The 16,964-nt window shown below is 54.5% G+C and overlaps 1 protein-coding gene across 1 annotated transcript in view; it reads right to left on the bottom strand.

The window, feature by feature from the left end:
* Positions 1-16,400, bottom strand: part of MXRA7 (matrix remodeling associated 7) — a 29,254-nt gene extending 12,854 nt beyond the window's left edge. Inside the window, exons 1-2 of the mRNA XM_022589502.3 lie at positions 16,010-16,400; positions 289-346 (exon numbers count right to left, since the gene is read on the bottom strand). Coding sequence (XP_022445210.1) covers positions 289-346; positions 16,010-16,336 — 385 coding nt within the window. The 5' untranslated portion in view covers positions 16,337-16,400. The remainder of the gene's footprint in view (positions 1-288; positions 347-16,009) is intronic.
* Between the last annotated feature and the right edge of the window lie 564 nt (positions 16,401-16,964).

Here is a 16,964-nt window from a genome sequence, read left to right as displayed (position 1 = left end):
TGCAGCCAAAACAAAAAAAAAAACAAAGAGCAAAGTAGGTGGTCAGGGAGATGGGTGCAGGAAGGCAGGGGGTCAGAAAGGAGTGGGCTCCAGCCTGTGTCCTCTGGGTTGCGGCAGACACGGCTTCGCAGCCCCTCTCCTCTATCCTCTCCCCCTCCATCCTCTCCCCTCCCCCTGCCACTCAAATCCTCAGCTGGGGAATCCAAAGGGCCGTGGCACAGCCTAGCCTCCACAGCCAGACACGATCCGGGCGGCCTCAGCAGGCAGCGGTGCGCGGATCCCACTCACCGTCGTCTTCCTCAGGTCCTGCCAGGGGTGGGCCCTCCACGCCATCCAGGTCCTTTTCCTGCAAGACAAGGGGAGGGCTCAGTGCTTGAGCACCTGATTTACATGTTTGATACTGTCATTCAGGGTTTGAACCCCCGGTCAAAGCAACCTGACCCCTGGGTCTGCTCTTAGGATAGATGTGCTTGGGGACCGGAAGAGGGTGACTGCCTCGGGGAGAGGGGGCATTGGTGGACAGGACGTCGCGGGGAGAGGAAGGGACTGCCCAGGGCCAGCCTGACCACTCACAGCACCCACGCTGTCCTTTGAGCGTGGCCAGGAGGTCCTGAGTGGGGGCCACGGTCAACAGCAGGTGGAATCAGGGACATCAGCAGGAATTCCCTGGTGGTCCAGTGGTTAGGACTCGGCGCTTTCACTGCCGTGGGCTCAGATTCAAGCCCTGGTCAGGGAACTAAGATCCCGCAAGCCATGCGGTGCGGACAAAACACACAAGCCAAAAAGGAAACAGGGACGTCAGTGCCTGAAATTTTGACCTTTGCACCTCGGTCCCTTTGCCTTTTCCAGGTGGGTGCTGGTCAAGTGGTGGGTGCCACTTCGATAAGTGGACTGGGCGACTCCCACTCCTGGCTATAGTGAGTAGAACAAAAGGCACGAGAGGAAAGCTGGCGGGTGCTCTGGGGTCCGGGCTGGGCTGGGTGTCACAGAGAAGCTGCGTTTGTGGTCACAGGCTCCATCTCTGCTTCCTTTAACATTGTTTCCATCCCTGATCATTTCAGGCTCCATTTTCCCAAAATGGGAGCTCCACCTCCCTCAGCCTGGTTCTCTCCCACGCACACACGGACAAAATAAACAGAAGGCTGGAAGGAATGTCCCGGGATGGCCTTGTGTAAGGCAGGAGTGACTTCAACTTGCAGGAATGTTGGAGGATGACAGGGAGGTGCGGGTGCTGGGGCTCTGAGGGACTGAAGGGCCAGGGGACCTGCGGCCCGAGGAAGTCCAGCGGCAGACAAGGCAGAGTCGGCAGGTTTAGGAGAGGCGAGCCCGACGTGAATGAGCTGCCCCACGGGGGCCGAGACAGCGCGGTGGACTAATCCAAACCCAGGCCTTCAGGCTCCCGGCCCGGGGGTCCAGCGGTTTGCAGCCTCAGCAAGCCGGGCAGGCAGGCGCCCCAACAAAGCAGAGAGAGCTCAGCTGGGAGGCAAAGTTTGCACAAAGCCCAAGAGCCGGTCCTAAGTGGCAAAAACCCAAAGGGCCTCTCGTTGTGACTTTCCCTCTCGCTGGACCCCACAAGATGCGGCCGGGCGGAGCAGGGCCGGAGGCGGGAGCTGGCTCTTCTCCACTTAGCAGTTTGCATCAGGCTCGGCGCTGTCTGATGTGAGGCACGCTGCCCTGAGCGCTGGCCAGCACCTGGGGCTCGGGTGTCCAGACGCCTCCGGGATTTTGCCCAGCAGAGCGTCTCTGTGGCTGCAGGGGAAGGCAGGCCTCTTTGGGGGACAACGGAGACACCCCTTTGACTCAGCAAACCCAGTTCTAGGGATCTGCTCTGGGCTGGAAAACCATCTATCTGGGTTTTTATACGAGGACTCTGGGTGCAGGGGAGAACAAGACAAAACTGGGAACAACTAAATGTTCATCCACGGAGTTAAATATAGTATAGTTAAGTATATTATAGTTAAACAGTTTGGTCCGTACGTTCACCAAAATATTAACACCTTAAATATATTACAGTGCACGCATACACTGGGCAACACTGCCTTAAAAAGGAGGCGACTGGGGACTTCCCTGGCGGTCCAGTGGTTAGGGCTCCACGCTTCCACTGCAGGGGGCACGGGTTCAATCCCCGGTCAGGGAACTAAGATCCCACATGCTGCGCGGCACAGCCAGAAAAATAAAAATTGTAAAAATTAAAAAAAAAACAACCTAAAAAGGAGGCGACCATACGTACCGATGTGAAAAGCGCATTGAGATACACTACCAAAGGGAGAAGCAAGAAGCAGCACAGGGTGGAGAGTGCAACATTCTTGGTGTGCACGTCAAGACAGAAGTGCACATAAACGCTCATAAATGCGGAGAAAACGTTTTCTAGAAGGACACTCAAGACACCGATAACAGCGACCGCCTTTGGGGAGAGGAGCTGGTTGGGGGCGGCCTTTCCTCTCCATCTTACACATTTCAGTATAATTTGGATTTTCTAATAACAGGCATGAATTGCATTTTTAAAATGCTACACAGGGATCTCTGAACAGTGAGCTTGGGGCTACTATATATATATTTCTTTAAAAAAAGAAAGAGAAAAAACACAGGAAGAAAAACAGATTAATCTAATCAGGGCTGGAGCCCAGAAATAAGCCCAATGTCAAGACTAGAGAGTAGGCCAGTTTTCCTACTATGTCGAGGGACACAAAGGCTAAAGGAAAAACAACAAAAAAGCAAGCACAGCCCCTTCGTGAAGGAGCTCACAGTCCGGCAGGAAAGACACATACCCAGATAACTGCCACCCAGGATGGTAAGTTCAAGGACCAAGGCAGACCTCTTTACCCCAAAGAGACACGGCGTCAGTTGACCTGCCAGCACCCCCCTGGGGAGAGACTGGTCTACATTTGGATTTTGCACTTGACTTTTGAAGTGTGGTACTTTTAAAACTGGTTATGACCCATTGGTGAGTCACGAAAGCAATTTAGAGGTTGCTACTAGTATTTAAAAGTTGTGCAGCCAACGTCTTAGTGTGATTTTAAGATTTAATAACTTCAGAAGCATAAATGCTCCCAACACACCAAAAAATGTCATTTGAAAGGTTAGTTATCTACATTTTAAATATGTTGACGTTTCTTATCCAGATTCATATAATACCCCCGTCTAGTGGCTCTAGCTGATTTTCAGACTTTGGAAAACCATTCATGGGCGGATGGTCAGTGACTAAAGGGATTGCCTTTGTGAGTCCAGCCTTGTGATCTTATGAGGACTGGAGGCACACGTGACAGTCTGGACATGACCTCAAGGGAGGTCGACCAGGTATCTGAGGTGCCCACAGGAGAGGACTCCTCTACCTGCCTGTCCGTCCAGATTCCAGCACTCACAAAGACTTAAAATGAAAAACACAGCATTCAAATGTCAGGAAACTAAGTATAAAAGGAATTTAAATAAGTAAATACTCAACTGATGTATTTTGTAGGTTTGTAGCATTTACACTTCTTCAGTTATTAAGACTTAAAACTACACAAAGACTTCGGGGGCGACCCTGTACCCCAACATGAAATTAAAGATAAACAGTGGTGTGTGTGCGGTTGATGTAGCTACCGTTTTATAAGACGTCTGTGACTTTATAGACAGGGATTCAATTCAAATAAACAGATTTCTTATTTGAGACTTAATGAAGTTTGGAAAACATTGCTGAATCGGCCATTTACTGTTTTCTGTCTGCACAGAAACCCCCTTCTTTCAGAAGATGCCCTTTGAAGCCTGTGGTCCTGGTGGGAACTGCCAGTCGGGCAGTCAGACCCCCCCCCCCCACCCACACACACCACGATAGGCAGGGCAGGCGGATGTGACCCAGGGCCCAACTTCTGCTTGGGCACAAGGGACCTCTCATTCCAGAACTGGGAGCTCGGGAGCTGCCCAGGGTCGCCGGGGTCGGGAGTCCCTGGCTGTTCCACCCCTGCCTCCCCAGTATGTGAGCGACTCAAATCCTGGTTCTGCGAAAGCTCACCTGAACCCAGTTTCTGTCACCGACAGCCAGAGTCCTGACCACGGCCACCGTCCACTCACATCCCACTCCGCAAGCCCAGAACATCTCATGTTCTGCCAGGAGGCTCTTGCCTCTGTCAAATACCAGCTGCACAGCAGTGGGGGTGGGTAGGGGGCCTGCTCCAGGGTGGTGCCCAAGGCCTCACATTTATCTGGGTTACTTACTGGTCTTCTAGACAACATCATAATAATGGGAAGCCTTCCATTATTTAAAAAAAGAAAAAGTTTAAAAATCACTCTTTATTGCATTTTGCCCTTATTTTATAAAAAATGCATAAGAGCGACTGAGACCAGGATGGAAGCCCTTCTGGAGGTTGGGACTCTTTGGCCTCAGTCCAGTGCTCTTTGCTTCAAGATGGTGAGCTGTGTGCAAGACAGCAAAGGAGAAGAATAAAGGGAGACCGACCGTGTGCAAAATGCTGGAACTGCTCTGTCGAAGCCTTTGTCTGGAAGAGCAGTCAGTAAGGACTTTACTGGAAATTCCCTGGCGTTCCAGTGGTTAGGGCTTGGCGCGCTCACTGCTGGGGCCCAGGTTCCATCCCTGGTCGGGGAACTAAGATCCCGCAAGCTGCAGAGTGCGGCCAAAAGATAAAGGATTTTACCTGCGTACCTGCTCGTTAACACATCCCATCTTTAAGTTCTGCTTTGGCAGGTACATACCTTATGCATTCAAGCAACACGATGGTGGGGGGCCCTAAGGAGGGGAGCTCAGCTGAGCCCGAGGGGCGCAGGGGAGGCCTTGGAAGGGACGAGAATCCTGAGCTGGGTCTGAGAAGAGCTGGCCAGGCCTGGAACATCCCGGCTTTTCCAGTGACTCCTTGGAGTTTGGTGTGACTGCAGGGCGGGGTGGGAGGCCAGGAATGCAGGGCCTGGGCTAGAGAGCTTATATAGGACAAGGCCCTGAGGAGCCACCGGAAGCTTCAAAGTGCGGAGAAACAGGATGAGAGCTGCGTTTGGGAGCCGTACGTGGGGATGCACTGGCAAGACAGGAGGCAGGAAGGTTCAAAGCACAGGTGAGAGATGTAAGGTCTTGAACCGAGAGGCTAAAGGAATTGGGCCCTCAGCTCTGTCTTTGCTGAATGAGTCTCGAAGGCCCAAGGCGACTCCTCAGGGCTCTCAGGGTCTGAGTCCCACTCTGGGGCTTGCTCTCCTGTGGCTGGTGGGGCAGCCGTGCCCCACAGCTCGGCCAGGACCAGGCCTGGAGGCAGGATGCACCCAGCAGGTGCTCACAGCGCTGACTGCAGATCTCACGAGAGGCCATCACCACTGTTGATTTCTGGTCCATGCCCTTGGTCCTGAGAATGTTGCATGGTACCCATGCCTTAAGGGATGCATTGTGTCCTTCCTCAAATTCATATGTTGAGGTCTGAGCCCTCAGTACTCCAGACTATGACTGTATCTGGAGAGAGGGTCTACAAAGAGGTAAGTTCAGTCAGGTTATTAGGGTGGGTCCTAATCCAATCTGACTGGTGTCCTTATAAGAGGAAATGTGGACACACGGAGAGACAGCAGGGAAGCTTGCACACAGAGGAAAAACCACGTGAGGACCCAGCAAGAAGGCAGCATGTGCAACCAAGGAGAGAGGCCTCAGGAGAGACCAGACCCCCGACACCTTGACCTCACAGTTCTGGAGAAAATACATTTCTGTTGTTTAAGCCATCCAGTCTGTGGTACTTTGTTACGGCAGCCCTAGCAGACGAATACCCCAAGTGCAAATGAAAGTAAATCAATGTAATGAAAACTGTGAATTGGTGACACCCTCTGAGACTGACAGCTGGTGTCATCCTGGCTGGTCCCCAGAGCAGGCGCGGGACTGAGACCCCTCCCCGGTCAGCTCAGTGACCAGCGTCTCAGCAGGTCAGAGACTAGTTCTAACTTCACACGTTCTGGGCTACTTTTCTAATTCAGCTTTTCCACCAATGGAGGCAGGTGGAGGGAGGGCCTCCTGACAGCCTCGCCAAGGCCAGGAGCCCAAGACTGGAGTCCCCCAGAGGCCAAGACGGGATGGGTGGCGGAGGGGATGGAAGGGGGCTGCAGGTCCCACAGGGGCTTGGAAGGAGGCTTCTCAGAGCCCCCAGGGGCCACATGCATAGGTGACAGGCAGCACATCACCGTTTATGGCTGCCCTGGCTGATCCAGGCCCGATACACAGGCTGAAGTAGAGCAGAGATGGGGGGAGATAGAGACAGAGAGACAGCTCTCTGTCTGTCTGTCTGTCTGCCTAAGGAGATAGGTCTGCCCTGAAGTCCTGCAAATAGGGTCTGTTGGACCCTGTGACCAGCCACCTGTGGCTGCACCAACGCCCCTGCCCCCCAGTCAGTCCGGACTGGTTTTAGACAGGGAGGACCATGGCTCCACCAAGCAGGCAGAGGGGGAGGCCGGCCTGTCCCTCCCTCCCCACGTAGGAGGCAACGACAGAGATAACAGAGCTCTCTGGGGGCCACAGCATCCCCCATGCGCCGCCCCGCAGCCTGTGTCGGGCCAACTGACCCCTCCTTCTCCGGAGAGGGTTTCCTGGCGCAAGGGCTGCTTCCAGGCTCCCACTCAAGCGGGAGCGGGCGGGACATGGTTGGCACTCCTTCCAGAAGGATTCCATCAGGCAGTCAAGCTGTTCATCCTCCACATTCAGGGGGGGACGTCGGCTGTGGGGCGAGCAGAGAGAGCAGAGCCGGCGCCAGTCCCCGGGGCGCCGGCTCTGGGTGGGGAGGATGGGCCAGCAGAGGTCATGACCAGGCCGCTCTCTCTGCCCGCTCCATCAAAACAACTCAGCCACCCTCGCTCCGGGCTGAGGCCGCTCAGGCCAGCTCTCTAAATCCACACGTGCAGCTGGCCAAGGCACGTGCCCCGTGACGAGAAACTGAAGTCTTCTTGTCCCAAACTGGCCTCCTCAACGTGTCCATTTTACCCCTGCAGTCACGGCATCTTGACACTTTATCACGGCTTGGGGATGTTGATTTTTTTTTTCTTTCTTTTGTCCATGCCACACGGCATGTGGGATCTTAGGTCCCTGACCAAGGATTGAACCCGAGCCCCCTGCAGTGAAGTGTGGAGCCCTAACCACTGGACCGCCAGGGAATTTCCTGCTGTTTCCTTTCTATTCTGGCTTCTAGACTCTCCCCGCCTCTGAGAGCCGTCTGGGATCCACCCCCTCATTCTCCCCACTCCTGTCTCAGTCACTCAGTGCCTTCATAGGCACGGTGTCCTCGACTCCACTCTCCTCCAGTCATCTGCTCTGAGGACAGCTTAAAATGCCGACTTCATGACGCTCTTCCTGCCAAAGCCCCATAATGACGGTTGCCACGTTCAATCCAAACAACCCCTGGCTTTCGAAGCTCTCCCGCTTCCAGACTCAGGGAGGTCAGTCTCTAAGGGCTTACTGGCAAGTGCCGTCCTCTCCCACCCACCACACGTGCCATGGGGTGCGGGGGCGGGCTGGAACGTAGGGTCATCCTTGGGACCACAGCCTCGGGCACAGGATCTGTCCTTGGCTGTTCACCCCTGAGCCCCTCTCCTTCCTCTGTCTGGATGGGGTCCTCTGAGATCACAGGATCTGACCTGGACGGTCTTGAGCTCATGTTATTATTCCACCCCCGGTCGGCAGAGCCCTGGAGTCGAGTGGAGGGGCTGCGGGGACCACTGCGAGGAGGAGGAGGAAGGGCAGAGGGGCGGAGACCCTCACCCAGAGCAGCTCCTCTTTTCCTCTGTGCACTGGGCTTCCTCCCGTGTAGGATTAAAGAGGGAAAAAGGTATCCGGGGCATTAAAAAATGTTAGAAAGCCACTCATCTAACATGGTTTCTACCCAGTACCAAACTTGATAAAACCTTTGATGAATTGCCGGTTATCCAGTCTGTTTGAACACGTCTCACGTTGGGGGGATGACTACCTTACAGAGCCGTCTGCCTCTCTGGGGCACAATACACAGCTCTAGGGATGCACTGCAGGCAGGCGACACGCAAGGCCCTGGGCTAGAGGCTGGGCGTGAAGAGAAATAAGACCCCTGCTGCCCAGGGCAGTCCTACGAGTGCCTTTCGGCAGGAACCCACAGAGTTTTCTTTCCTTTTTGTTGTCACTGCAGCTTATTCATTCAGCAAGTTCTTTCTGGGCGCCGCCTGTCCGCCGGGCCTGTTGTAGGAGCTGGGGACGTGGCCATGAACGTGGCACGCAAGGACCCTGTTCTCACGGGCTGACATTCCACTGCGGCAGACAATGCAGGCTAAAATAAAAGATGATCTCAGCCCGTACTGAGTGCTGAGAAGGAAGCCAGCCGGATGGGACGATGTACTGGGGGGAATTTATATCCGCCAAGGTGGCCAAGGACACAGAGACTTGAAAGGGGAGGATGAGCAATCTGTGAAGATCTAGGCTGGGGAGAGTCTGCCAGGCAAGGGAGGGGCAGCGCCAGGCCTGGCCTGTGTGTGTGTGTGTGTGTGTGTGTGTGTGTGCACTGAGCGGAGGGGGCGGGGCAGCTGGGAGAAGAGGCAGCGGGCCAGGGTCCTGCTGGGCCTCAGGGGCCCTGGTAAGAGCCCGGAGTTTATTCTGTGAGCGATGGAAGCCACTGGGGGCTGTAAGCAGAACAGGAGATGAGGTTTCTATGTTACGGACAGCGGACAGCACCAGCACGCTGGTTGCTCGTTGCGGGGTGGGACTTGGATGGGGTACACGCTGGAGGCAGGGAGACCACTGGGGAGGTTACTGAACAGCCGGATGAGTCCTGGACTGGAGCAGTGGCCAGGAAGATGGGCAGACGTGGCAGCAGGCAGGAGGCCTTCTGGAGACACGGGTGACAGGACTGGCTGATGGAGTGACTGCGGGGGGGCGGGAGAGGGAAAGGAAGAAACCAGGAAGACACGTGGGCTCTTGGTCTGAGCAGCTGTGGGAGTGGTGCTAGACTCTCAGTGGGATGAATGTCACTGGGCTTGGGGAGGAGGTGCAGGGCATGCCAGGGGGCAGAAATGAGGCACCCTTATGAGACATGACTGTCTGCGGTGCTCATTAGACAACAGAGGGGAGGTGTCTGGGAGGCAGCTGGGATGGTGCTGGGCTGGGCATATACATTTGGGCACCATCAACCACAGACCAGGAGGCCGATCGTGGCCAGTGTATTCTGGGAGATGGCGGTGGTGGTCCAGGCCCTGATGTAAGTGCTCCACTTGATATTATGGGCAGGAGCTTTTCCAGCAAAGAGCAAAGGAGAGGGAGGACCTGCTAAGCCACTGACTCAAGGGGCAGGGCTGGGGAGAGGGAGAGAGAGAGATTTAGGAGCTGCACACTGCCCCAGGGCATGAGAAGCCAGCCTGTAGGGCGGTGTGTCCAAACGTCCAGACCAAAGGGACCATCCCAGACTCTGACCTCAGATCCCAATCAGGGCGCATTCACAAGCCCCAAACACACTCTGTCTGGCTCAGACATCAGCCTGCCAGATTCAATCCTATCAGATTAACAGTTTTTGGCACTGTTCCTATAAATCGGATTTAGAGGACATCAAAAGCTTCATTAAAAAAAAATACGCTGAAGCAGCAATCAGGCATCTACCAGACCCTCAATCAGTGAGTATTAGGTTGAATTCTAGTCTCTACATTTCGGGATTAATACAGAAGGTCAAGGACAGGGAAGAAAACTAAGGGACTGACCAAATCAGATCTGAGAGGGTCAGAAGAAGTGAAATCATTGTGTTGGGGAAAGCCAGGCTGAAGAATTTTGACCATGACTAACTCCAAGGGCAATAACAGAATGTAGGGGGCCAGCATTTAAGATCTCCTTAGGAGGCCTCCACCCGAGGAAGGGAAACCAGCTTTAGATCATGAGGAATAAAGACAAAGAATGGTCTGACCCTGGAGTAGGTTTACAGATCTTCATAGCAGGCCACTGGGCCAGAGGTACTTTCTTGTCTTGAGATTGACCTCAGACTCTGAGCCTTCAGCAAGGAAGAGTCTGGCCGGGAGAAAGAGTATTAATACCAAGGTCACAGAATTAGGCCCTTGCTGAGACCAAGCCCAGGGTTGTCTCAACCAGACTGCCCAGAGGGTTAGCAATGTCTGCCAGGATTTCTAACTTGGAAATATTAAACACGAGCACGGACCTCCCTGGCGGCGCAGTGGTTAAGAATCCGCCTGCCAGTGCAGGGGACACAGGTTCTATCCATGGTCCGGGAAGATCCTACCTGCCACGGAGCAACTACCGAGCCTGCGCTCTAGGGCCCACGAGCCACAACTACTGGGCCCGCGTGCCACAACTACTGAAGCCCACAAGCCTAGAGCCCGTGCTCCGCAACAAGAGAAGCCACCACAATGATAAGCCCGTGCACCGAAACGAAGAGTAGCCCCCGCTCGCCACAACCAGAGAAAGCCCGCGCGCAGCAACGAAGACCCAACACAGCCAAAACAAACACACAAAGAAAAAAAACAAAAAAACCACGCGCGTGTGCACACGCGCACACACACCCTCTACCCAGGCCGTGAAACAAGAGCTGACGACTAGAAAGCAGACAATCCCAGATTGTTCCAGACGTTCAGACATCATTTTAGTTCAACCCCTTCATTTTGTAGATGGGAAATGTACAAGGTTAAGTGACTTCCCCAAGTCCTAAGGCTATTCAGAGGCAAAAATACCAGATAAGCAAGTTCCATGAATTCTTGCACTGGGTTTCCTTCAGGCTGGTTAATCTCATTAGCTGTTCTTTAGCCACCCTGGCCAGGAGAAGGTGACCCATATGCCCACCTCCCCGCAAGAGAGACGGAATGATTGCTATTAGCATCCCAGGCAGCAGGCAATCAGAATGGCAGCCAGCAGCTCTGTCTGCGCATCAGGGCCTGACAGGAGGAGGTTTCTGGGCCCCTCTTCCAGTTATCTGTCCTTAACAGGGGCAAACCCAGTGCGCTCTGCCGTAGGTTGCTCCGGAGATGCTCTGGCTACCAGGGACTTGGCATTTCTCGAAAAGAATGTCCACCAAGGGTCTAAGTTGGTCTCACCCCTCCCACGCTGTGGTTTGGGCCGATGGTCTGGGAAGGAAAAGACTACAAAAAAGAAACTGTCTAAAAGTGAACACGCTCAACGTTTTATTTCTAACTCTCTGAAGGCAGACAGCTTTCTTCTTAAGCACGTTCTTTGGGAGTTTACGTCTTCCCACTAAGTAGAAAAATTCTGACAGCTACATTTTCTATGTGCAAACAAGACTCTATCTCTGAAAGGATGAACGAAATTTAGCTATTAGGAAAGCCCCAACTTCTTTCTCATATGAAAAAATAATTATGAGCTTAAAGAACTTTACAAAACATACCCTCTTGCAGTTCTAAACGTTGAACTCTGCTTCCAGCCCTCTGCATCATCTTGTTTAGTTGATGTACATCATTGTGATGATTGCGAAGACATAATTCCTGTTTTGTGTCCGGCTTTTTTCCTTACTTATTTCTATCAATTTGCTTACTAATCTAACGGCCTAATTAATGGACATTTGGATTATTTGTTTCCCAACCCCCTAGAAAACCACTAGATCTGATACAGACTGCTTGTATCCCCCAGAACCCATATGCTGAACCCCCAATGTGATGGTACTTGGACGTGGGACCTAGGGGAGGCAATTAGGCTTAATGAGGTCATGACAGTGGGGGCCCCCATGATGAGGTTAGGGCCCTCATAAGAAGAGGAAGACACCAGAGTGTCCTCTGTGCTGTGTGAGGACACAGCAAAAAGGCAGCTGTCAGCTGGCTGGGAAGTGGGTTCTCACCAGGAACCGAATCCGTCAGTACCTTGATCTTGGACTCTCAGCCTCCAGAACTGGGAGAAATAAATGTCTGTTGTTTCAACCAGTCAATCTACAGTACTTTGTTATAGCAGCCCGAGCGGACTCAAAGTGGTAATGAACACCTGCCAGGTATCTGTTAGCCTCCACTAAACTGGCTTCTGTTAAGAGAACAGAAAAGTGGAGTCATGCTGACATCACGAAGGTCAGGACACGAAAAAGAAAAAAATGAAAATAAAATACAATAAAGAAAAAAAGTAAATGAAGCTCAGGACAGATGATGGCGGATGGGATTTACCTGCTTCTTGATCATTCTGGGAGGGCTAGGGGCTCTGCAGCTCCCGGGGGGCAGGTCTGCGGTGACAAGGCTGGTGACAAGATGGACCTAACAGCAAGATAACTTCAGAAAAGGTGAACCAGGGCCCAGCTGCATGGCGAGGACAGACAGAGGAGGCTCTGCAGCTCAATCAGACCAGCACCCCTAGAGTGCCCGAAAAACCAAGCCGTTTCCTGAGAAATTCCCCACTGGGTTCCTTTTTCCCGACACTGTATGTTGGAAAATTCCAAGCCTACAGAGAAGTTGACAGAATAATACAATGAACACTCATATACCCTTTCACCTAGATTCACCCATCCTTGACATTTTTCCATCCATCTTTGTACTCTCTCTCCATACACACCCATGATCTGTGCGTGGGACTATGTGAATCATGACATGTTTATCCCTAAACGTTTCAGCACGCACCTTCCTAAGAACAAGGACATTTTTCTACATGATCACAACGCCGGAATCACACTCAAGAAAGTGGGCATTGATACAATAAAATGATCTAATAAACCATTCGTTTGACACATGATCCAGTTATCTCCAAAATATTCCTTTCGTTTAAAGTCTTATTAAGTTTGTTACAATATTGCTCGTGTTTTATGTTTTGGTTTTTTGGCCTCCAGGTATGTGGGATCTTAGCTCCCCGACCAGGGATGGAACCTGCATCCCCTGCATTGGAAGGCGAAGTCTTAACCACTGGACCACCTGGGAAGTCCCCCAAATATTCTTTATAGCTCCCCACACCCCCGCTCCACCCCCCACCCCAAATCCAGAATCCAATCAATGATCAGGCATTTCATTTGTCTTTCCTGTCTCTTTAGTCCCCTTCAATCTCGAACAGTCTCCCTGCCTGTGACATTGGCCAGCTGCCTCATAGGAAGTCCCTACTCCGTTTCTGAGTAGACGGAGGGCCCGAGCACCAGGATGTCTGAGTCCTGGCACACACAGAGCGATTTGACTCTAGTACTATTGAATGACACTTGACCCTTTGCCCATGACCACTGTTTGGTATCCTACAATACAGCCTTGCTGGAATCCACGTCTCCATTAGGTAAGAGGCCTGCACATCCTAAAATCCTAACCTATACCTCAGCACCCAAAAAGCACCGTTTCCTGGGCTTAAAAGGGACCAGCTCCTGCTCTTGACGTTGTTCTCCGTAATTCTTTGTGAGGGTGGGGCATGTCCACCCCCTCCCCTGCCCGCTCCCACACTAATCCCTCAGAGACAAATGACAAGAGGTTTCACAATACAACTCTGCCCTCTGCTCGGCCTCCCTGCCCTGGCTGCTCTGCCCGCATTTCTTCAGTCCCAGTTCAGCCTCCCAGCCCACGGAGGTCCTTCATGCGACTTGGTTCTCCTGCGCCGAGGGGCCGCTTCCCCATGGCCCACAGCCGCTGTGGAAGGCTGCTTCCCTGGGCTCTGGGTCCTTCTCAATAATCAGCTTTGTGAGGGTGGGCAGCAGCTGCCCCAGGCCTCCCAGGCCTCGCCAAGAAGGGAGGCGATTGGATTAGAATGGAAAATGCAGGGGGGAGGGGAGAGGTGAGTTAAGCGCCACTCTCCCGGGGCCGGGGCTGGGGCTGTGCCTTCCCGCTCTCAGCAGCTGGGGCTGCCCCCCCTCCACTCCCACTGCTGCTGCTCACTTAGGGAGAGGCTGGCTGAGGGCGTCCCTGCTGCTTTCCCAAACCCAGACTTGAGTTATTTTTCCCCAGTGGGCCTTCCGGTCTGCTCTCCAGGACTGGGCAGTGTGGTCATCAGAAGAAAGCAGTGGGACCTGCTCTCGAAAATGCCCAAGTCCATTTCCAGACAGTTCCTAGCAGCTCCTTTCGGGGTAACGCCACCACTGGGAAGGCGGGGGAGTGGGTAACAGTGGGTATTTGTGTCCCCCAGCACCTGGCCCAGGGCCTTGTGCACAGCTGGAGTCGACGTGGGCTTGCTAGCTCAGAGAGGGCTGGAGACCTGAACCCAAGAGGGAAGGGCGAGACCTCCAAAGGAGGAAGTGGACTTAAACTTAATTCTCCCGTTGGGTGGATCACGTCAGGACAGGCCGTGGGGAGGAAGGAGGGACGCACAAGCCTCAACTGTCACAGTCATCTGCTCTGGCAGCACACCAGCTCCGAGGCTGTGTCCATCACACTAGCCTCCGTAAGGCGCCCTGTCCTTCGAAGCCCCCACTCGCCCTCACAGGACCTGCTTTCTCCCAGCCAGAGGCAAACCAGGGCTGCTTTTTAAAGAACCCTTACATAGATATCATACTGCCGAGAGCCTAGAGGCCCTGTAGAAAGTTCTTTCAGAAGTGCTGTAACCCAGAGGATCGAGATGACTGAGCACCACTAAAGGACATTTTATTTATTTATTTATTTATTTTTGGCCGCGACATGTGGCATGCGGGATTCTAGTTCCCCGACCAGGGATCGAACCTGGGCCCCCTGCAGTGGGAGCGTGGAGTCTTAACCACTGGACCGCCAGGGAATCCCCTACAGAACATTTTAAACTTCAGTCCAGAAGCTGCCTCTGGGTGAAAAGGGGCCACTGTGTTAGCTCTAGGAGCAGGGCTGACTGAGAGCAAGCGGCAGCCTGGGAACAGCCCCTATACCTCCCCTGTTCCCAAGAGAATCCTAAATATGGGAGCAAACCTAACACATCAGCACACGTCCAAACCCCACCTGCCATCACCACAGGTGAGGTCAGCAAGAACCACAGGGCCTCGGTGCTCCCTGGGATGAATACAGCAGCTCTCCTCAGCCTGGTCAGAATACACTCTAATGACACAATTAGTCACCCTCTTGTCAAGCAAAGCGCCTGCTCACAGGGGGTCTGGAACAATTACTCAGCAAAGAGAAATGCCTCCGCCCAGCCTCACTGCTTCCTCCTCCCTGCAAGGATTCTCTCCAGTATAAACCATTGTGTCCAGCAAAATTCAGAGTGGGCGCTGCAGACGTGCTCACAACGCACCAAAGCAGCTTGCTCACAGTTTTGACCGTCCTGGCCATCCTCCCTTCCAAGAAAGGGACCTCAGGAGTCAGAACAAGGCCTTCTGATCAGGCTCTGGACCCTTGCTGGTGGCCTGGAAGGGCCAAGGGTGCTGAAGTCCCGGGAAGGCGCCTGGCAACTAGGCTTCCAATCTAAAGAGATACATCGGAAAAAGTGTATCGGGCTGGGCAGAGGAGTGCCCACAAGCCATCAGACGCCCATCTGGATATCCTGAAGCAAGACGGCGGCCGCGGGGTCAGGACAGAGCTGCTGGACTGCAGAAGCAGGAGGGCGGCTTTGGGGGGCTCAGCCGTGCCGCAGGAGGGCCTTATCCTGCTTCCTCACTGCACACTGGCCCGACTGATCTGCAGCCCCTGGGGGAGTGTGCAAAGCACCGTGCAGTTTGGAAACGGCAATAAAAAGGATTGCAATTGTCCGGTGCCTTTCTTTCAGTCCCACCCAATGGGTTTCACACATAAATGACTCAGGAATCTGGATTTCAAATTAGCCTAAAAAGAAAAGGCAGCTTTCCTTTCTTTCTTTTCTTTAAGTATTATATTTTCCACTATCAAGACAACTGTCATTGCAGCCCTTGAAACAAGCCACATGCACGTGGATTTGGGAACCCGTGGGCTGGAGGGTGAGGGGTGGGGAGTGGGGTATGACCCGTGCCGGGGGAGGAGAGGCCAAGAAGAGGAAAGCCAGCCAGGCGACAAAACACAACTCCGACAGGCTCGGCGACACTTCGTGGGGGAGGGCGTTGAATCTGCACGCCGGGACCTTCCCTTCCTGCCGTCCGCGGGCTCCTGCCCTCCCTGAGGCAGCCCGGCTCAAGGCTGGGGGCCAGGTTCTCGGCTCTGCCGGGGGCGCCAGGGGGCGCCGAGCCGCGGAGGGTACCTGGCCCCAGAGTGGGAAGGGGCGCCCGGGAGGGCGGGTCCGTACCTGCCTCTCCTCGGCGGCCTGCTCCTCCGCCTCCGCCGGCGCCGCCGCGGACTCTTCCGGCGGCGCGGACTCGTCCGGCGGCGTGGGCTCGTCCGGCGGCTTGGGCTCCCCCGGCCCCTCGGGCGCGGCTGCCGGCTCCGCCGCGCAGGGGCCGAGCGGCGCGGCCGTCCCGCTGGCCTCGGCCGGGGTCGCGGACTCCGGGGGCGCGGGTTCCGGGGGGTCGGGGCTCGCGGCCGCCCCGCGCCTCACCAGCAGCCAGGCAAGCAGCAGCGCCAGCGCGGTGGCCAGCGCGGGCAGCGCGGCCAGCAGCTCCGCCGGCGCCTCCATCGCGCCGCGGCCGCCCGAGTGCCCGCCCGCTGGGACCCCGAGGGAGCGTGCCGCGCCGCGCCCCGCCTCGGGGCGGAGCCCCCGCCGCGCCCCGCCCCCGACCTCCCAGGACCCGGGGTGGGGGGTGGGGGTGACTCAAGCTGCTGGGGACCAGAGCCCTGGCCCCTTGGGAAGTGCTCCTGAGGCCCGAGAAGGGCCGAGCCCTCCCTGCCTGGGCAGGCCCGACGCTTTGGGCTTAGGATCCTTTTGAAAAGCAGTTTGAAATACCCAGTACCCCGGGGCCCTTTCGGCATCATTTTAGACCCGAGCAGGTCATCTTAGAGCACTTCGGAATTGCTAGCTGGGGAATGCTAAGGGCCAAGTAAAGACAGGAGGGTTCACTAGACGGTAGCTCTGGACTGCCTGTAAGACAATGAAAACACCAACTCTGCTTACTTTTAGCCACTTTATAGACACGTCACCAGCTGCTTTTACTCCTTGGGGTTGCTTTGATACGTTTTCACAAAGAGGACGTTTCTAGGTGCTGGCCGGTGAAGGCCCCTTCCCGGTCTGGACCCAGCGGCCTTCCACACAGGCCTCAGGGTATGGAGGCTGCCCCCAAAGACGGGCTTCAGGAATTCAGCACCAG

The sequence above is a fragment of the Delphinapterus leucas genome, chromosome 19 (genome assembly GCF_059928025.1).
Source record: "Delphinapterus leucas isolate spDelLeu-1000000601 "Yukka" chromosome 19, BTC_Dleu_Yukka2, whole genome shotgun sequence".
NCBI classification, from domain to species: domain Eukaryota; kingdom Metazoa; phylum Chordata; class Mammalia; order Artiodactyla; family Monodontidae; genus Delphinapterus; species Delphinapterus leucas.
The sequence above is the reverse complement of the archived record's forward strand: the minus strand, read 5'-3'. Positions and strand labels throughout refer to the sequence as shown.